At 38.3% G+C, this 22,495-nt stretch overlaps 1 protein-coding gene across 1 annotated transcript; it reads left to right on the forward strand.

Annotated features, from left to right (window-relative positions):
• The first annotated feature begins 4,209 nt into the window (after positions 1 to 4,209).
• LOC149024661 (HEAT repeat-containing protein) lies at positions 4,210 to 22,146 on the forward strand. The gene is made up of 20 exons (XM_089144886.1): positions 4,210 to 4,577; positions 8,700 to 8,852; positions 13,040 to 13,218; positions 13,863 to 13,970; positions 15,369 to 15,539; positions 15,621 to 16,184; positions 16,293 to 16,367; positions 16,450 to 16,578; positions 16,709 to 16,783; positions 16,881 to 17,090; positions 17,295 to 17,447; positions 17,588 to 17,820; positions 17,973 to 18,090; positions 18,412 to 18,544; positions 18,910 to 19,111; positions 19,207 to 19,312; positions 19,440 to 19,580; positions 19,666 to 19,789; positions 20,379 to 20,495; positions 21,501 to 22,146. Exons 1-20 carry the CDS (start codon positions 4,379 to 4,381, stop codon positions 21,884 to 21,886), a joined length of 3,576 nt encoding a protein of 1,191 aa, XP_089001012.1. The 5' UTR covers positions 4,210 to 4,378; the 3' UTR covers positions 21,887 to 22,146.
• The last annotated feature ends 349 nt before the right edge of the window (positions 22,147 to 22,495 follow it).

The following is a 22,495-nucleotide window of genomic DNA, read 5'->3' on the forward strand; positions in this document are numbered from 1 at the left end:
ATTTCATCTTATTTCTTCCTCCATGAATTCCTTCTTCTTTTTTAATTTACCATTTTATATTATATGGTTACAACTAAGGGTATATTCATCATTTTTTTAATTAATTAATATTTTTAATGAAAAAAGGGGGTGATTGCCAATTTGGTACGAGCTTTGGGGCATTAATGCTTTTTGTCAATTATTTTGGGCTTTCCCTGAAAATTTTTAAATAAAAAAGCATGCATAATTTATGAACAAAATAGTTTTAAATCACCAAGAAAAATTAAAAAAAGAAACAAAGTACTCTTAAAATGTCTCACGTGATTAGCATTTTTAATAAACATCACAATTTAAGCATTTGTTTATGTTCACTTAATTCAATACTTCCATTATATGGTAAATTATTTATTTGTTTTCGTAATATATCCGACAATTTTATAACTAATGATCACCTACAAGTGTTACTTGGGATGAGTTTGTCTTGCTGAGAGTTGGCCCAACTTAATGTTGACAAGTTTTACCAAATGTTTGAATTCTATAAACAAAATATTATTCATAAATTGATCATAAACATAAATATAAACTATGCAACAGAGAGCCAAACTAAAACTTTAATATTTCTCCTTTACTTTTTATCTGATAGTTGGTTCTTTAAAAAAAAAAGAGTAGAAAATAAAACAAATCACAAGTGATGAAAAAACACAAAAAGAGAGAAAAACAAAAGGAAAGACCTCAATATTCACAATTCATGGACTCCTAAAAAAGGATAAAAAGAAATAACAGAGTGGGAAGAACTATATAATTGTGAGTTTTAAGAGGGAGGGGGGAGAACTATATAATTATGAGTTTTTTATATGGCATCCATTATTATTGGGTTAAAATTGGTATGCTCTAAATTACATGGTACTCACTGTCAAATTACAAGTTACCCACAATTAGGATGCATTGTGTGGGATGCTCAACAGGCTTTCGTGGCAGCCCAATGCATTGGAAATGAAGGCTCATCAGCGGCCTTGATAGAATTGGAGGCAATTAGGGATGGTCTCCTATTGGCAAAAAACTTAGGAATCTCGAAGGTGCATCTTAGCTCGGATTTCAAACCGGCTATTCAAGCTCTTCAAGGTCTTCATACCTCTCTTGATTGGAGGTCTTCAAGCCTTATTTTTTAAATTAGAACAACGGTGTTGGATTTCACATATATTAGATTTGTTTACATATCTAAGAATAAAAATAGCTTTGCTAATTATTTTGCTTAGGGAACTAAGCTTTTTAAATTGTTTAGACATTGGTGAGGGTATACCACTTCGTTTTGTTGTTTCACCAAATTTATTCCTCTCCAAGACTTTGTCTTTAGATGCTTTTAATTAATGAAAACTTCATACTGTTGACAAAAACAGAGGGGCATTTTGCTCTTTATGCGTGGCCAAATTCAGCGGTCTTATGTATTTATTTTAAAGGCTTTATTGTCCTTTTTGGACTTTGTATAAATATCGTGTTTTAGGTTTAGGGTTCAATTAGTTCAATCGTTTTCTGATTTTTGGCTCTGGGGTTTCTTCTCTTTGGTGCTTTGATTCTTTAGGGTTTCAACCCTTAATCTCTTGTTTGATGGTGGATTTGCCTTTGGTTTAACATGGAAGAAGCTTAGATTATAGAGGTTCTTCGTGCTAGGTAAGGTTGCAATGTTCTTGAGTGTTTGGTGGTATAAATGCTCGGTTGATTTATTTGATCTTGGTGTATCTTTGTATGTAAGAGCTTGCATGTGAGTGCAGAGAGTCTTGTAAATTTTTTCATTGATATTGCCAGTGCATAGTCCGATGAGTTGCAAGACTCATCCTTTGATTTGGTTTGAACCAAGTAATTCTCGGTGTCTCTAGTGCTTGTGTTCTATTCCCACTGCATAGATTACAATATTTATACACCTTGGGCCAAGGGATGGGCGGGGGGGGAGAGGAAGAGAATGTGTGGAAGGATGAAGATTCAAATTCAAGACCTTCTTTGACTTACCTCCACCATCATATTGAAAACACATCCACAAGCTTCAAAAGTTCAAACCTTATGATTGATATCGTTTGTCCTAAACCAAGGAAACCTACATGACTCATTCCTCTCTATCCATATCTCATGTTTGAGAATTAATTTAAATGATTTAGGGCCTTGGGTCAGAGGAGATTTCAAACCCGGATTCAGCATCAAATTACCCCGTTTGGTTGTAAAATCCTAGATTCAGAAATCTGAGATTTCCCCACAAAGGAGCGATTTATGGGAGGGGTGAACCGGAGATTTCAAAAGCTTACATGCACATCACAAAAAACCGCGATCAATAGGTTTTTAGGATGAATCCACAGATTTCATTCCACAACCAAACATCTAAATAAATTATAACTCCATAGATTTGAAATCTATAAATTTGAAATCTATAGATTTGAAATCTCTAGACTCATGTAACCAAACAGGCCCTTAGAGGGTTTTTATTTAAGGGTATGTGTGTATATATTTCAAATTTTTGTTGTCGCTCATCATAAATATTTTTTCTTTGGTAAGTCATCATAAATATCTTCATAGCAACAACAAATATTTTTCTTGACACTTTGGTATCAATCAAGCTGATGATGGGCTTGGTGTAGTATTTTGGATGGATTGGCAAAAGTTTAATTGACACTTAGGTGTTGAAGATGTGTTAACGTATAATTTTTATATATAGACTTAGAACATAGGATTCCAAATTAATTGTATTGTAATAACTAGTGTTCTGAATTTTGGTTGATCTATATACAATATCTAACATGGTTAATTTATGTTTATCCTATTTACACGTATAAGCCATCGTACAAGCTTCTTCTAATTTGAAGTTAGTTTCGTTGCTAGACATTAACCATTAAACCACCATGATTACATAAATATGAATATAACAAATAAATACTTCTCAAATATGAAAATGTATTTATTATGAATTCAGTGCACTAATGTTCCACACAATTAGGTGTTGCTTATATTTTCACATTAAATATGAAATCTGAGTCTTAAAACAAAATGAAAATGGAACCTGACACGTCTCAGTTATTATTTAGATGCCGACTAAGCCCCTTCGGGTTCGAGAGACGATGAGTCTTGCAAGAAAGGGGTTAGACGCGGGCCAGCTCGTATGTGGGCAGCCGCCTCCGATGGTTAATTCAGGCAGTGAACAACTTAAGATCTCGTGTAAGAGCAACACAAGATTATGTTTAGAATGTATTGGATGCTTACCGGAGGGGTGAGTCCTTGTTTGAATAGTGTATGTGTTACTTTTTTAGGGTTCGACTGGTTCCCCGAACGAAAGCTGTTGTATCTTCTTTGACTACGCTCCCTTGTGGTCTAACCCACTTTATCATCCTTGTGGTTGACCTTCTATCTGGGGCGTTGTTGCCATATAGGTCCAGCGTAAATAACGTTCTTCCTAAGTTAGTCGGTGAAGGGCCTAACTTGATAGCGGGTTTAGCCCCACTCGAGTCTGACGGCGGTCAGGTATAAAAATCTTGGTTGGGTACACAACCTCCCGTATCATGAACCAACAACCCAAACCTATTCAACACCTGAACTCTACTTGAGTTCAATCATTTAGTGTTCTCTTCAAACCCTATATATGTTTAGGAAAGAGTTTCATCTCTGAACATTTATAAGGTGGATCAAAAATGAATTTCACTTCTAAAATTAATGTAAAGAGGTATGTGCGAAACACAATCATTTAACATCTTTCTGTGTTTTGTTTGGGTGCTGCGTAATTAATGTGTAGCACCTGCAGTGTATGACCAAGATCGAACTCTTGGGACCGTCTGTTTTGCAAAGTATTGAAAATCACTTTTGTAAAATGAACCGTCCATATTATATAAGATTTCGATCTCGGCCGCAAATTGTACAACACTGGAGCAGGACCCCTCTTTCAACGCAGAGGAAGGTAGAGGTTCCAACTCCACTTGTGGTGTCAACATAGGCAACGTGCCTTCACCACCCGACACTCTACGACAACATACGGCCTCGTCTGCGGCTTTAAAGCTTTATGCATTCGAGACGCTCGTGCCGACTTCATAAGTTGATTGGAGTGGGACCATTGCAGACGTGGACAAACAGAACCTGCGAGCCAGTATGGGATGCGATACACCCGATTATACGAAATATCTACCTTTGTGTCGTCTCGCAAACAATTGCGACTTCGCGATATTACCATATAAGTGACAACGAGGATCTATCTACTGTGTCCTAGAAATTAGAATTTCACTGTTAGGCTTTGAAGTAATCTCCCGTTCTCTTCACGTACATCTCAGAGACTTTCTTTTCTTTCTTTCGAATCGCAATTTCGTTGTAATGAATCTATAGACGATGCATTGATCCGCTGATTGAGATCGGCGAATCGCCGTTGACTAAGATGGATGTGGAGAAATCATCACTCTGCAACTGCGTCGTCAATTTCCTACTCGAAGAGAACTATATTCTTACAGCATTTGAGTTATTTCACGAGCTTCTTGATGATGGTCGAGATGCGCAGGCAATTAGGCTTAAGGAGTTTTTTGCTGATACCTCTCAGTTCCCGCCAGATCAGATCTCTCGTTTCAATACTCTCCGAGGTACTAGCGCCTTTCCTCAATTCTTCCATCCTTCTTTTGTCTATCAAAACTAATGAGCTAGCAATTCAATGTTAAAGTTCTCTGATTCGATCTGGTAAATTCTGGTTTTCTCTTTTCTAATTCTTTTAACTATCAAAATTGTCGGATCTTAAATATTCTTTCTCCGTGTGTTCCTCTTTTCAATTTTTGCCAAGTGAACCTTTTATACAACATTCAGTAATTAAGGTCTATCAACTGATCGAGAAAATGCGCTGGACGTTAGCGTACAAGATCTCATTATTAGGATATTACGTGGAGTGAATTTTTGAAGGAACACTTTGGTATTCATTTTGGGCCTCGGCTGCCACTCTGCAGAATTTTTTTCTGTTTCTTTTTTGGGTATATTGAATTATACATTAGAATCAGATATAGTGCACCTCACAGGTCATTTGGGCAGTTAGAATTTGATAGACTGGAAATGGTGCTCCGCACAGGGAAATTGGGCTGATAGAATCTGATCTCTTATAATCTTTTTGAACCGTTTCAAGTTATCTGTATTTTTACCTTACTGATGCTAATTGCCAAATCATACTGGACTGCGATTTTTTTTTGGTTGGGGGGGGGGGGTTAATAGTAACCCAGGTTTCTGTTGTATAAACATAATTGGCGAACGAAGAATTATGTCTCTGGAGAATAGACCTTCTTTTCATACCAAGAAATCTATTAGATAGTGATTTATGTGAGAAATTCTGAGAGTCCAGTTGCATGTACTCATGGATGCATATAAAAAGTCACCTGTCATCTTTAAACTAAGGCAATGACTCCAAAAATATGAATGGAAATTCATTTGATAGGTTGATGGGCAGAAATCTTAAGTCTGAAGTACGAGAGAATCAACTAGGATGGAGTGGTAATAGTTGGTGAAATGAGACAGTGTTTTTTGTGAAAAAGCCTATGTATAGCTAATGGTATATGCACAAGAAAGATTTGGTGAAAAGCATGGGTATATTTTACAGCCATCAGTGCTGCAACAATCTTAAATGGGTTTTAGTTAGTTTAAGTTTCTGGATGTTAACAAACACATGAACATCAGATTGTGTAGTAATTCTATGAAAACATGGAGAAAATTACAGGCACCTTCCCTGAGGTTAGGTGTAATTTCACTTTCACCTCTAGGTTTCACTATTTATATGTACTCCCCTGCTTTCTGAACCATTGATTACAGGGGAGGGGAGTTTTTAATTATATGTTAGTTTTTCCAGCCTTCACAAATCTTCCCTATTCCACCCTGGAATTTAAAGCTGCAGGCTCTTTTAGGTTTTATTATAAATACAGGAAAACGCGTGGGAAGCGAGAGCACCTCTGATTTTTTAATTTTTTTTTTGGGTGCAAGCTGCTGCTGCCTTCTTCCTTGTTTGGGAGCTCAGTTTAGTGTGTGAACTAAACTCTAGTGAAACTGTTTTTCAGTCAGTTGACTCCTTGATGTTGTGATGCACTGACGCACGAGATTGTAGTTTAAGCTTCTCTTGGATTAGATCATTATAATCACTGTTCAAGGTTCAGTTTGATTCCAAGCATTCCCATCCATTAATCGACTGGTGTCCAGTTTCAGAAACACAGCAGCAATTGAGTATTGATCTCTATCCGAAATTTCTTCTCCTAATCCTCTAATTCCCCAAGCCCCAACGTTCCCCTTTTGAAATTTTGACTTTTACCAAACAATAATTGATTTCATGAGCTCTGAATTCCCATTCTACCATCAGAATCCATTCAAACTGAAATTAATTTGCATTATGGGTGCAAGTTTGGCTTTGTGGCCTGAACCTACCTTGGCCCACCCTAGGCCCGAGTAGGGTTGCACGTGAAATTCTGGCCCTAAATTACGGTCTGGGTTGAGTGTCTGGCCTAGCCCGACTTGGCACTCCACCCAGGTAGGATGTATTTAGTAAATTTAGGGTAACAATATGGAATCATGGAATGTTTTATTTTTTTTATGGTCAAGCTCAAGGTTAGGGTTAGGGTCAGTATCAGGTCCAACCCCTTCCAGCCCGTTCTGGCCTGGCCAGGCAGGTAAGTCGAGGCCAATGTCAGGGTAGAGTATTCAAGATAGAGTCAAGGTTTTAAATATACTGGCCCAATGACACCCTGTTGCAGCCCTACTTTTCATCCAGCCATCAAAATCCTTCTATATCTTGAACATTCAACCTACTCCAGCCCTTTGACTTTTGGTTCAGATCTGGTCAAATTCTCTCTTGCAAAAACCCCAGTTTCAGAATCCATCCCTAAAATTCTAATTCTATAAAACAAAATTACTTTCAATCTGGCATCCAAATTTCATCACACTTGGACCAAACCTGGATTATTAGCTCAATAACTTTGTGTATAGACTTGTATCATTTCAATTGTCACTTCTTTAAACTCAAACCAAACCCTAGTTTACTAGGAATGTCCAGTCAGCATTGAAACCTCTTCCTTGAAACCCTAAACCTTCACTGTTATGTTACCTATACTCTACTTGACTAAATGCAGCATCAAACCCTAACCCATAGGAGGATCCCACACCCAAGTCTGACCCACTTGAATTTGTTGGTTCATACAAGATGATGTGAAATCGGTTTCTAGTTGATTCTATTCAACCTAGGGCAACATCACCTAGCTTTTCTGCAGGTCTGTCTTAATATCCTCATCTTTGCTACATGTAGCTTCTCAATATGACACTTCTTAATGTGCAACATTCTGCCCACACATTGTTGCTGGTTGGTCGCTAGTCCTATAGAACTTTCCTTGTAAGTTTTAAAGGAATAAGTTGGTCACACAACACTCTACATGCACCTCTTTACTTCACATCCTACTTCAATTCTAGGGAAATTTTGAGTGCCCCCCTGTGCCACCCCTTGAGCTACCCCTTGATATCAATGCCACCGCCTTAGTTATTCAAGTTATCAGACAAACCCCCTATTACTAACACTGTTAGTCTCAGTTAGTTTTTACTTATCTATTTCCAATATTACTCCCACATCCTAAGTTTAAAAACATTATTTGTGATGATTTATGATTGGGAGAGGAAGTAGTCACAGGTAATAGAGGGAGACGGAAAAATGAGTCAAGCGTGGGTTTTTCATGCAAGATTTTTCTTGTCCTTTTGAAATATTTAACTTGCTTTCATCAGCACTAAACTATGATTTCCTAACAGCAAGATGTGCCTTTGATATATTTTTACCTTCTAGGGGGTCTCATTGATAAATTGGATAACTCAAGGAGTGGCACTGAATATTTCCCTTAATTCTATGTGAAACATCATCCTTTATCACTGATGTACAATTCACAACTAGACAGATAAGAGTAAGCAACAAGGCCATTGAACCAGACCCATATGGACCGGCACTGGACCAAGCCAGATTGGGCCAGCTCGGCAGGTCTTTTAGAAGGGCCAGCCCAAGAAAAGAAGCTTTCCAGCCAAAGAAAAAGAAGCTTAAAAGATGTTCCTTCATTTGACTTAGGACGATTCCTATAAGATCTTTGAGGCCTAAGATTGGATTAGAAGGAGGCTTTATTTTAGTTTAGTTTCTATTTTCATGATTGCAGCCTTTAGTAGTTGTTAACCAAATTCATTGGTTTCTAATTTTGTTCTTTGCATGTTGGCTGGAATATAAAGCCTATTAGTTTCTAATTTTAGTCCTTCTATCTAAAAGCCATTTGTTGTTAGGTTTTGTAGTTTCTATTATCAGATGACCTTTTATCTTTTAACACTTCCATTTTTTTTTCCTAAAGCTTGCTTAAGTTAAGGAATAGATTTTGAAGATGTAGTTTGTCTGGTCATTTCTACATGATCTATCTCCATTTAGTAGATCACAAATATACTCATCTCAGCTCTTCACAATGGCCTCACCCGTTGGCAACTCTCTTCCACATTACCAATGATCTGCCTCACCTGATAAAAAATTTCCTTTTTCTTTTCTTTTTCCCTTTCTGTTGTCTTAGGCTCTTAGCAATCTTAAACGTAGCTTTCCCGCCCTTCTTTTGTGTTGAGGTCAATGTAGAGATCCTCATATTTCTTTGTCCTAGCCAATTCCACAATCTTTCTAGCTTCATTTCTTGCATCATTTTTCCTTACTAATGTTTCCTTTGGTATGCTATTTCCAGTTGCAGACCCTCAGAGTTTACTAGAAGAGAAAGAAGCTCTAGAAGAAAAATTGGCACTCAGTGAATATGAGCTACGTTTAGCAGAAGAGGATATTGCGAAGTTGAAGACAGAATTAATAAAGAATGCAGAATCATCTCCAGATGATTTGAGTGGTATGCTTTACCTTTCAGTCACTTACGTAGTCATTTTTCTACCTTCTCGTGTTACAATTGTCTTAAATATTAAGTGTTCTTGCATATCTTGTTCAGTTTCATGTAATATTGCTCCGTGGAACATGAGAATTTCTGATGCATCTGGATTACTGTTGCAAGACTGTTAACATTTTTCTGTATTTCTTGAGGCTTATAATCATAATTCCTATTTGTTGCCTTTTGGAGTCTGATTTTCAGCAAATTTTCTAGGAGATTGATATGAAGTACCACTGGATAGAAGTTTATGCTTTTTTGTTTTTTTTTTCACAATAGAACAAGTTCTGGATTTTATTTTAATTTGGTTAGGATAAAAGTTTTATCTCTTTGACAAGGTTTGAGACTGTTGGACCATATAAGCAACATAAGAAGAGGAGGTGAATTGGGGTGTTTCAATAGAAACTCAATAAAAGTTGCTTCCGACGCTCATCAATAGGCCATACTAAAATTAAAAAAATCCTAGTAACACATAATATACTGAATAATGGCTTCAAAGAGAAAGAGACAGCACACATTGATATATAGTTGTTCAACACAGCTTCAGTACCATCCTGCATACACTTTCAAATCCCTCACCAGATTGGAATTTCACTATTATGGTCTCCTTTCAGCGTAGAGAACTACCCATGTAGAAATCTTCCTAAGACTGGCAGCTAACAATCTTTGTTCACAAGAGGGGTAGGAGCAGAGTGTTACCCATACACACTCCTTGCAGAGTATGAGACAGACACAAATAGTCTGGAGGTCTGAATGTCAGCACTTTTCACTGATGCAATCACTAGTAGCTCATAGCTCAAAGGCCAAAAACGAAGTTACCTATTTGTTTGGTAGAATCATAAAGAGCTATTGCATTCAAGTAATCCCTTACCACAGCAGCTAATAGCTCAATAGCAGAATTATTTGCAAGTTTCAGCACTAGGATGGTATGATTGTTCATGATTTTAACCTGGCAATGTTCTACATATTTTGCCCAAAGGACCTTGGTGATAACTTGCAAAATTACTATTTGGTGCATTTTTCTACAGTACACTAGCTATTTTGTTCTCTGACAGATCCTTTTTATTGACCCTCCAATCAATCGCTATTTAAAGTTAGACTGCTAGTCACTGTTACTATGTAAAGAGAGGAACATCTCTCATACATCCTTTGCATGATGCACCAATTGAGTGATCTTGTATCTGTTTGCAGACTGCTCACAGTAATCAGTGGACCATGTTCTGGTTGTTCTTCATCACATACAGTGCTTATCAGCTCTGGCTAGTCTCTTTTGGCCACCAGCAGCAGCACTGACCTTTTCTATTTAACGGCATCATTTTGACATAATTTCTAGTAAGCTCTCATGCCATCCCAAGTGAACCTGAATAAGGTCCATTTGGGTCACCAAAGGCCCATGTCAATGATCATGATAGATTTATATTACTTAGGTCTGGTTTGATACTCTATGATAAGAGCAACATTGCATAAGTTCTTGAGTTTAGGTCCATAATTGATAATTGAGCAATCAGGGTCATTGCATCTTAGGGCCATCCAGATATTACAAGATGAAGCATAAACCTAGGATACATTCAAGCAAACTAAAAAAGATCTTGGCTCTTGTTGCCTGAATACATATGGTGGCTTGACTTGATTCTCCAGTTTAAGCTCCACAATCCATGAAAAAGTCTCTTGAGCAGCTTGATATCTTCTGGTATGATGCTTGGGCTCAAGGAGTCAAGGGCACTATTGTTGAAGCTTGGAACTTGTATACCTACTGATGTACTAGGAAGAACTTTATGGCTTTTTCATATACTAATAGAATGTAATCACCTAGATATTAAATCCATATATATATACAAGATTTTGCATCTAGCACGGTTTGTTTCAGCATTCTCCAATCAAACATTGGGCTTTGCTTTAATACATGCAGGGAATCAAACATGAAAGAACAACTTTATGTTATCTTATGTATAAAAACATATATTATGCAAAATTTCTCCCTCTTTTGTACTTGACGAAGAGCAATTGTAGCTACATGCTAAGACCCTAAAGTTGAGGGTGTAGGGGTAGGGGAGCTATAGGGTATCAAAACAAAAACATAGGGGACATAATCAGCTACAGGGACAGGTGGCGAAATCTCATTTGAGAGCAGCCACTCCAATACTGTCCTACATGGAAGGGGGTTTGTTAGTTGTTATGATTTGCTTTTGGCTATATTAGGGTAGAGGGGTAGAGAGAGAGAGAGGAGAGAAGAATTTTGTGAAGCGAAGGGACTAGCAGTGCTCATAGGTGAGGGGAAGACCCTAGGTTGGGGGCTTGTAGGGGACTGCAGTTGGGTATCCTGTATCTCAAACTCTCAGTTGAGTTGAATCCAGAAGTCTGTTGCAATTTCACTGAGTTAATGTGATTTTCCATTTTTAGCCTCCCCTAAGCTGTCTGTTTGTGGATTGAATCAGTTTTTTTTTTTTTTTTTTTTTTTTTTGGGGGGGGGGGTTGACTGGTATTTTAGGGGCAATTGCTTCTGGAATTTTTGGGGAATACAGGGTCATTAAAATGTGGTATTAGAGCACGATCCCAGGGAATGGCCAAAAGCCGAATGGAGTCCAGGGTTGATGAACTCAAGTTGGCAGTGAAGGAATTGCAAGGTCAGATGTCTTCTATCGATTTGAAATTGGTTTCCTTAACCCAACACATGGAGAAAGGAGAAAAACGGTAGGACTTTAGGGATGAGTTTCGAACTTAACTCTTGCGCAGAAAGGCAATCGAAATGGAGCCCCAGTCACTAGACATCACCATAGAAAGGGCACAGGGGAATTGCAGACTGGTGGTTACTACTTGCAGAGAGGGCTTTGGGAGTTCTACCATAGCGGTGATGCTGGTGGGTGCTGGAAATTTTTACGTAGGCATCTGGAGATGCCAGTGTTCTCAGGTGATGACCTGATTGGGTGGATTACGAGGGCTGAAAGGTATGGTATTTCAGCCTCTATGGTATTGATGGCAATGAGAAACTCAGAGTGGCGACCATATGCTTTGATGGGGCGGTGCTAGGGTGGATGGTGTTCCGCGAGTTCTAGGAGCCGATTGCCTCTTGGGCTGAAAGAGGCTTTGGTTGGCCACAATCAAGGGCAGTGTAGGAAGCCTTGATCCATCTCTGGTAGATTGCAGGAGCAGCAGAGTATGTGGAGGCCTCCGAGTCACTCGCAGCAGCCATCGGAGTGAAGGAGGACTACTGGCTGAAAGGGGCTTTTATGGCTGGTTTAGCAGAGGACCTCAGGGCTGAGGTTCGATAATTTGACCCATCAAACTTGGACCAGATGATGGAAGTGGCCTATTCAGTAGAAGCAAAAAATTGGGCCCTCAAAGACCTGTGACTACTCTACCTGGCTTGATAACCCAAGCAGCAGCCCAGAAGTCAATAAACGTTAACACAATTACTTCGGGTGGGCCAAGGCCCATCCCAGTGCCAGGCCACTTGAATGGCTCAGGATTTGACCTAGGTGGTTTGTTTAAGTTGGCCAGTTCAACCACATGCTGCAACAACCAACCCATGGGCCATGCCTTCATCTTCTCAAGCAGTGACAGCCCCTACTGGAAGGACTAATTGCTCTTATTGGTTAACGCCAAAGGAAATAAAAACAAAAATGGATAAAGGGGTATGATTTCCTTTGTGAAGCACCCTACTCCAAGACCCACCAGTGCCCTTACAAGCGACTCAAGGTCCTATTACTATATGAGGAAGAGAGTTGAGAATTAGGCTGCGAGAGAGCTCTCTCAGTGTGAGAAACTCCAGAAATAAAAATCTTATTTGTAGAATAAAAATACATGCTAAGGAAACTTCTATACGAAAGTCCTACATGGACTCAATTCTTCTTGCTTATATTGTGCCTAAATCCTCAGATACTTTCTTCTTCCTTTTTTCTGTTTGAACGGGATACAAGTAGGGTCACTGGGTATAAAATAAAAAAGAGAAAGGGGGGGGGGAATTGTAGGGGGTTGGGGGAAGTAACGAGGTTTGCAGTTTGGAAGTGAACCCTTATGCATGACATTGACCCTGCAATTGAGATTTATGATATAGGTTGTTTTCTCTGATCAATCCGTCATACTTCATGGATATTTCCTGTCTCTTTGCAACATTTGGGTTGTAACACTCTTCTCATCCTGCTTATGTTTGGCAGGGACCAGTATAGATGTTTCTGTGGAAGATAGGCTTACTTTGTTACAGGGAAAGAGGCACACTTCTTTTTCTGATTTAGGCCCTTTGAAGGATAATGAACGCAAAGATCTTAATTGTGCTATAAAGGAATATTTGCTTCTAGCTGGATATAGGCTGACTGCCATGACATTCTATGAAGAGGTTTGCTAAGATTTTCTTCTCTCTCTCTCCCTTTCTCCCTCATTCACCCTCCTCCAAACCCCCCCCCCCCCCAAAAAAAAAAAAAAAATTACTACCTTCCTTACTGTATATCTTTATATATCGTTTAGGTATAGCATGCAACCATTTACTAGTGCATGTGTGTATTATTCAAGTTCATTTTGTAGAATCTCTAATCCTGGTCTACCTCCTCAGTAGTTAAGTATTTTTAGTATCAATCAGTGCCTCATAAAAACCAGCGGACTGCTATCACTGCCAGTTCCTTATATTTCTCTATGTATTTGGGTTAAAGACATCAAGAAGGTATGTGGAGAAAATTATCAAATCAATGTAATTGGCATTTAACAAAACTATATTTTATATGTTGGTAGTATTATTTTTGTAAGTCGCAACTCCCAGGGGAACCAAATACCATGGCACATATTTCAAACATGAGAGCTGGCACTGACAACACATGTAATAACTAACTACTAAAGCCCCTGGCATATAAAAGACTACCACCTTAAACTTTCTTTTTTTAATTACTTTCCATGCTCTTTCATGATTTATTTTGTTTACAGATATGTTTTTTGTATTTGTGCAGAATATTATGACTTCATTATAACCTATTGATACCTTTCATGCAGGTTACAGACCAAAATCTTGATGTGTGGCAGAACACGCCTGCTTGCATAGCAGATGCTTTACGCCGTTATTATTATCAGTATCTTTCATCCACCGCAGAGGCTGCTGAGGTATTTGTTGAAAAACAAGCAAGTATGGCCATTGCTCTTCAATGGTCTATTAGATTAAATGTCACATGATATTTCTTGGAATTATTGCTCTATAGTTTTTAATCTTTGCATGCATATTCAGTCAAAGCTATCTCAACCCTTAGCCTTTTATATTGGCACTTATTGAGTTCCATTAATCCAAGGTTCTTGATGTCAACTCTACAGTTTATTGCCTTTTGAACTTTTTACTATTCCATCTCACACAATTTGATATGATTAGTTGTGACACTTTCCAAAACTGCGATGACCTAAGATTTGGAAATCCACAACGTGGTCTGAAACTTCGTACATGGCTGTCATATTCAATATCAAGTAGTCCATCTTTTATCTTGATTTTTGTTTTTTGGGGAATTTTTTTCTCTTAGTGGAGCCATTGAATGCTCTAGGATGGGATATATGATCCAAGATTGGAGGAGCAAAAAGAGTTTATGATAACTGGGTAGTCCTAAAATGATTTCAAGAGAATAAGTGAGGAATTCCATGTGTGGCTTAGGATTTGTACAAAGTATGGCTTCGAATACAATTGATTGGAAAAAAAGACTCATTTAGCTGACCCTATTTAGTTTGGATAAGGTTGAGAGTTGAGTTGAAAAAGTTTCCATCAACATGCGTTTTTGCAAAAACAGTATGACAGGAACACCTAATTGTATATGTGGAAGGTGATGGGCATTTGTAAATTTCTATACCCAAATCATTTACCCTTCTATGTATGTCCATGCATCCCCTCATTCATCCAATTATTTGTGTAAACCTTTTCGGTAGTCATTTAACTTTTCAATGTAGAACTTTGCAATGAGGCCAACTATTTTTGAAAAGAAACTTGACATGTAAGAGAAGTTCTTAAAGCTCAGTTCTGAGGCCAGTTTTGACCACACCATATCCCAGGTTTTGATTGATTACTTGGGTGAAACCTGGGATATTTCTTGGCTAACTTTGAACCATAGATTCTTAGGCCCAGAAACTGTTATCTTTTGCCTAGATTTATATGCAATGGTTATTTTTATCATTTGACACCTACTCTTAACCAAATTAAAAAAAAACATCCAAATGGAACTTCTTGTTGGAAGTTTGAACCCACCCAAGTTTGCTACTTTGGTTGAATGCTGCTGTACACTAGCCCTATTATGAACATTTACCACATTAGTATAACTGCTGGATATGTAGATATGCAACTAAATGAATAAAAATTTACATTAGGTTAGAGAAATACAAATAGACCACACTTACTACTCACTGTTTTTATTGCAGTGCTCTCTGCTTTATGTTGGTGATATCCACCATACGTGCTGTCTGTACTTGATTAGGATAACTTTTTGAATGTATAGATCAAATAAAAGTTTGAGCTTGCTTTTCTTGCAGGAGAAAATCTCTCTTACTAGAGAAAATGAGTCATTGCTCAAAACAAATGAAAAACTGAATTCTGAAAAGGAATCCTTGCTGAAAAGCAAGGATGTGGCCAATGGTCAAATAATAACATTGACAAAGTCATTGGAAGCTCTCCAGAAGGACCTAAAGGAGAGGGAGATTCTGGTATCTTCAGTCTGAACTGTTCTCTTGCAGATTTATGTCATTCTTATCGAAGCAAATGATTTTGTAACATATTGTTTGCAGATTCATGACTTAAAGCAATCTCTGGAGCTTCAAAGAAAGGAACTTAATGACTGCAGAGCTGAAATTACTTCTCTGAAAATGCACATTGAAGGATCTCGGTCTAATAGTCATTGGGTATCTGGAGATTTTAACGACTTACAATCCCAGTCAGAGAACTATCAGGCAGAAATAAAATCCTTGCAGATGGAAATGGAGAGCTTAAAATCTAAGTATTCTGTTGCTGATAATTCTAAGTCTATCAATTCTGAAAAAGAGAGTATGCTGATGGAAGAGAAGGTTGTTGAGATTCATGAAGATAGAGCTGTGTCATCTCATCCTGTACACTTGGCATCTGGTGTCTCAGATGTTGAAGATGATGAACATCAACGAATTCAAACTCCTCAAGAGAAAGCAGCTCAGCCTCAAGAGATTTCACATGAGACACCAAAAGTTTCTTCAAATGGTAATTGTTCAGCTGAAAATGATAAGAATACTTTCGAACATGACTCTGAATCGCCGCCAGAAGATGGTACAATCAGCATTAAACTAAATAACCAAACAAGGGAGGCTGTTTCTGAAAATATGGTAAGCTTTTAAGGGAATAAAATAACTTCATCTAGAGAATTTTGGGCCTCATCTTTGGTGATTCTATGCACCCCATTGAGTTCCCTAATATTTTTTTTTTCTTGACAGGGTTTGGAAACTATTCAGATCCTTTCCAGTGCCTTACCAAAAATTGTACCTTATGTTTTGATCAACCATCGTGAGGTTTTCTTCTGAATCTGGTTGTCATATTCCTTTCACCTAACCATGGTTATGGTACTTCACTGATGATGCTATCCATATTCAGGAACTCCTTCCTCTAATAATGTGTGCAATTGAGCGTCACCCTGACAGCAGCACGCGTGATTCCTTGACGCATACTCTTTTTAATTTAATTAAACGACCAGATGAACAGCAGAGACGAATTATAATGGATGTAAGTTAAAATCTGTTTGCCCTAGTTATTCTTTTGCCATCTTTATATTTTGTGAAACCTGATCTGTCCATCTTTTAAACGTCATTATTATCTGGATATAATGCTGAAATTTGCTTAAATATTATGGCAGGCTTGTGTGAGCCTGGCTAAGAATGTAGGAGAGATGAGAACCGAATCAGAATTGCTTCCACAGTGTTGGGAACAAGTAAGCTAAATCCATCTTGTGTAAACTACCTTTTGTTTTTCCCATTCTTCTCTGTTTGGGTATCATTATCTTATACTCTACTTTTTCTTGATTGTAGATAAACCACATGTATGAGGAGCGCAGGATCCTAGTTGCTCAATCATGTGGGGAGCTTGCAGAATTTGTTCGACCTGAAATCCGTGATTCTCTCATATTGTCCATTGTGCAACAACTGGTTGAGGATTCTGCAACAGTTGTCCGGGAGGCTGCGGCACATAATCTGTCATTGCTGCTTCCACTGTTTCCGAATATGGACAAATATTTCAAGGTCAGCCTCACTAAATATGCTGAGAGGCATGGAGCAGAAAACTGAGTTGCCAGGATTGGTTGCAATGTAAGCTCTAGAACAGGTTTAAAACGTGATTCAGGGAATGGCGGAGGAGCTTTTCCCTAAAGAAAATGATAACACTTGTTAAATATAAGAAAATCTAAGAAAGAAGTTTCTCCAAAATTCTTTTTCTTTGTTGAATAGGTTGAGGAGTTGATGTTCCAACTGGTCTGCGATCCATCGGGTGTGGTTGTTGAAACTGCACTCAAAGAATTAGTTCCGGCAGTAATAACTTGGGGAAACAAAGTGGACAACATCCTACGAGTTTTACTTTCTCATATTGTTAGCTGTGCCCAGGTGTGTTTCTTACGGCCAAATGCTTATGAACCTCTTTCTTTCTTGTGGGGAGGGGGTAGGGGGGAAGAATGCTTCCCCACCACAGGGATTTTTAAGCTGTTTCAACTTGGAATTCTGATACTGTCTTTCTAACTTGACAGCGTTGTCCTCCTGTTTCGGGGGTCGAAGGTTCTATGGAGTCCTTTCTGCGTGTTTTAGGTGAACGCGAGCGCTGGAATGTTGATGTTTTATTGCGTATGCTGACAGAGGTGCTTCCATTTGTGCACCAGAAATCAATCGATACATGCCCCTTTCCTTCTGTAATGGATCCTGTTGCAACTTCGGAATCAAGGAGTGCATTTTTCTCCACTTCTTTGCTTGAACAGTACGCAAGGTGTGCTCAGCTTTCCCAACCCTTTCTTTTATTGTTTTTGTGCTGAGTGGAAGAGAACCTTATATAACAAGTTGGGAGTTGGGTTGATGAATTGGAATGGAAGTGCAACTGATCCTATTTGATTCCATCTTTTTCTTTTTGAATCTGGTCAGGGAATATGTAGAATGGCCTGCATTTGATTGGCTGCATGTTGATTGTTTGCCAGTTCTGATACAACTTGCCTGCTTATTACCCCAAAAGGAAGATAATCTAAGAAATCGGATGACAAAGGTACCAGACCTGTTCAGTATTGATTCTTAATGAGTCCCTACCTTACTTATATTCTCTGTTTGTTCTTGTAATTGACCAAGATTTTCATCATATTCTATTGCAGAAGCTATTAAGTATTGTTGAAATTTTAACTTTGGTTTATTTCAGGGTGACAAAGTCTAATATTTCTGAAATTTGGATTATTTTTATGGAAATATTTAGGGATTGTTTTAGGGTGAAGTGACATTTGTTTAGGCTGGTGTAATGAAACAATCATTCTTTCCCTCCAATTTGATACTATGCTGTTCTGAGTTATTGCTAATGTTGATATTGCAAATGCAGTTCTTATTGGCTGTATCCAAACGGTTTGGGGATCACTATTTGACACATGTGATGTTGCCTGTTTTCTCGGTAGCTGTTGGGGACATCAATGACTTAAAAAGTTTGCCCATTGCTATCCAGTCCAGAACTAAAGGTAGAATAATTTTAACTGACTATGAAGTTTCCAAATTTATCAGACTGAATGGATTCCAATGTGTAACATAACTTCCACTTACATTGGTGCATGACATATCATGAAGGATTTAGGGCTGATGCCAGACTGAAATACAAATCTTTTATAAAATTCAGGAGGATTCTTTATTCCATTATATTAGTACAACACCATTTTCAACCTAGCATTCTTTTGTGTCATGCCTATTGAGTATCTATTCCACATTATATTGCATTCTTCACTATTACAATCACTGTGATTTTCGTTTATAGGTTAAGGTACAATTTTCACATCCAATCCATGTTGTCTTTACTAATACATAGTTGTATGGTGTTGCTGAACTGCAGCTTTACGACCTAAAACTGTGGTGGCTGATAGGCTTGCGATAATGTGTGTCCTTCCACTTCTCTTGGCTGGTATTCTGGGTGCTCCTGGTAGGCATGAGCAATTAGCAGAATACCTAAGGAAACTTTTATTACAAGGCATAATGAAGGAAGACCAGCCCATAAATTCTAGTGCTGAGGTCATTAATGCAGTTCGCTTCCTATGGTTGGCACTTCAATCTAGCATTTATTTTATTTGATTATTTGTTTTTTCATTGCAATTATATCTGTTCGTTTGGTTGATTGTTCATTTCCTCGCAGCACATTTGAAGAACATAACGGCATCATTTTCAATATTTTATGGGAAATGGTTGTCAATGCCAATGTAAATATGAAGATCAGTGCTGCCAATCTGTTGAAAGTCCTTGTATGTGCTATATATATATCTCATGAACATTAAATTGTTGAATTTCTTTGGGGAGAATTAAATTGTTTGTTTTTAGCATAACACTAAATTATCAATTTCTAAGACAACTTTTTTTCCTTATGCATAGGTTCCATATATTGATGCAAAACTTGCATCAACTCATGTTTTGCCTGCCCTTATCACTCTTGGGTCTGATCAGAATCTCAATGTGAAGTATGCAAGTATAGATGCTTTTGGAGCTGTAGCCCAGCATTTCAAAAGTGACATGGTAACCAATTTATTCGCCCCTACTTTTAATTATGTGACTTATTGAGTAGCTTGACTTTCCTGATCAAAACTTTTTCATTTTTCAGATCATTGACAAGATACGTGTTCAGATGGATTCATTTTTGGAGGATGGGTCCCACGAAGCTACAATTGCTGTTGTTCGTTCATTGGCAGTGGCTGTACCTCATACAACTGACAGACTACGTGAATATATCCTCAACTTTGATCAATTCAAATAATAACTAGTTTCATCCTTTTGATCATTTTTTTTTAATTTTGGTAAATATTATAAGAAAAGTTGGTAAGAAAGTTGTTACCTTACCTTTTTGCCCTTTCATTATATAATCATAATACTTCTTCCAGTAATGATAAATCCTGTCTTCTACCCCAAAAAAAATGATAAAATCCTGTCATTCAACGTATGTACTTGAAAAATGTGGAAAACAATGGCAGCTTTTGAGAAGAACATAATGGTAACTCAATTTCAAATTATTATGAAGCCATCATTAGTTCATTACTCATGACTTAGAACTTGTAGTACAATAGATCTTTGGGGATGACAAAATCTTATTATTTGATGGGTACAAGAAACACGTGCGAGACAATCGCAACTTTTGGGAATGAGATAATGGTAAGTTAGTTTCAAATTATTATGGAACCTTTTCTACCCATGATTTACAACTCTATGGGAATAAGACTTGGGACAATTAAAAGAAGTTTACAACTTCCCAATTTGGAACTTTGGTTGCAACGAGTTTTTTTTTTTTGTGTTCTTATTTGTTCCTTTGACTTTGCACACATCTTTTATCTAAGATATTTCAACTTTCAACCTTGCCAACACCTGGAAGTGATGTGATGCGCCGTCGTGAAAGGGCTAATGTTCTCTGTGAATGTATCCGTGCTCTAGATGCTACAGGTTTGTGGTTAGCGAAGTTTAACACTATGCTTTTGTTCCCCCCCCCCCCCTTCTCCCACTTCTTCTGCCAAAGCTGTTCCAAGTATCTGTATCATCTGATGATCATTTTTGAGCTATACATGTCCATGTCCATTGTACCTTCCCCTTTGTGCCCTTCTGTCCGAGCAGGCAGGGAGCATACAACATATTGTATGCCTTTCTTGTAAAACTTGTTCCCTATTTATATATGGGTAAATCTACATTCTAATACATAAGCTACAAAATTGCCCCATGTCTTTTCCCTTTTTTCCCCTTGGTGGTTGTGTTGGGGGAGCACAAATGATGCATCTTGATTATAGTATTTGGATGCTAAGCATCCCTGGAGAAGATCAAAAGATGTGTTTCTGAAGCTTAGGCACTGGTCACTGCTCAATCTTTGGATATTCTGCACTATTTGTTCAGTCTTTCTTGACCACTCTTATCTGTAAAGATAAAATTAGATTTCATCCATTATTGGGTCACATTGATTTCAGCACTGAGACCTTGTGAGGTGGATCTATTCTCAGTGTGTTGCTGGTACTTCACTCAGGGCTGAACCATGTGGTGAGGGGACCCTTCACCTGTGAAATGCCCCTCCAAAAGAAAATAATAATAATAAATTTTTTTATAATAATGATTCAGAAGGGAAGAAACGGATGGTCACTGGTTAAGCTTGCTTGAGATACAGCAGGTAACCTTTTGTCTTGCTTGATGTTTAACAATGTCCCTACCCAAAGTGACAATGGCCTTTCCTGCCAACAGCATTGGTGAACTCTTCAAAGAGTCAACTTTCATTCTATACAGGGTGGTGGGTTTTTATTCTTGTTACTTTTCTTTTTGAAGCTTATCAACCTTGTTCATGTATTTCAATATTTGATTGCATGTGTTTTGATTTAACCAGCCCTAGTTATCTATGTGAATATTTGATTGCATGCCTTTATGTTTATGAGGTATCTATGATGTTAACTTCCATTTCTACTGGTCCAGATCTTTCTGCAACTAGTGTTCGGGATTTCCTCCTTCCAGCAATACAAAACCTGTTTAAAGACCCAGATTCGCTTGATCCAGCACATAAAGAAGCCCTTGAAATTATAGTGAGGGACAGATCAGGAGGAACTTTTGAAACATTCAGTAAGGTGATGGGTGCTCATCTTGGCATTGCTTCGTCGGTGACAAGTTTATTTGGTGAAGGAGGGTTGCTTGGTAAAAAAGAAAGTGGAGATCCACCAGAACCAGTTGAATCCCCAAAGGCTGCTCAACTATCATCAGTAGAGGATACGAGGTTTAGACGAATCATGAGGGGAAGTTTCTCTGACATGATCATGGGAAAGGCCAAGAGTAGTGAAGAAACTCCCAACAGGCAGTCAAACTAGAATTTTCCTTAATGTGCAATGTTTTCTTTATTAAATTGGTCCTGATGTTACATGTAGATGGTTCTTTTGATTCTTTTTTCTTTTTGGAGGTAGGGAAATAGTTCTTTTGATTACATGTTTCAATGTGAGAACTATGAGGGCGAAGAAAGCAATGTTTTGTCATATTCATATTCTTCTCAGGAACAGCAAATTAATAATTTTGAACAACTATGCTTTGCTTCTTGTGCACTAGATTTTCAATTATTTGCCTAATCTAGTTTTCATGTCTTGCTTCTTTCTTCTTTCTCCTTTTTTTTCCTTTCATTTTGGCTTCTGTTCTCTACTTTTGGTCCTTGGGGAAATGGAAATCTTTCCTCGGGATATGTTTAGGCATTTATTGCTCAAAATTAGTATATGAAGGCAGCAGGATAGAACAAGACCCCCGCCGGGGGGAGCGAGGCGGGCCGCGCGCCCCGCCCCCCCCCCCCGCCCCAGCGGGCCGGGCGAGGGGCGCCAGACAAAGGGCGAGAAGAGCCGAGGGGCCGGAGCGGCGCCCCGCGCCAAACGGACCCGAGGCCCCAAGCACGCAGGCGCCCGGAGGGGCGCGGCCAAGACCAGGGGCCGGAAGGG

Source organism: Hakea prostrata, chromosome 2, assembly GCF_041222555.1.
Source record: "Hakea prostrata isolate BN-2017 chromosome 2, UWA_Hpros_2, whole genome shotgun sequence".
Classification (NCBI taxonomy): Eukaryota; Viridiplantae; Streptophyta; class Magnoliopsida; order Proteales; family Proteaceae; genus Hakea; species Hakea prostrata.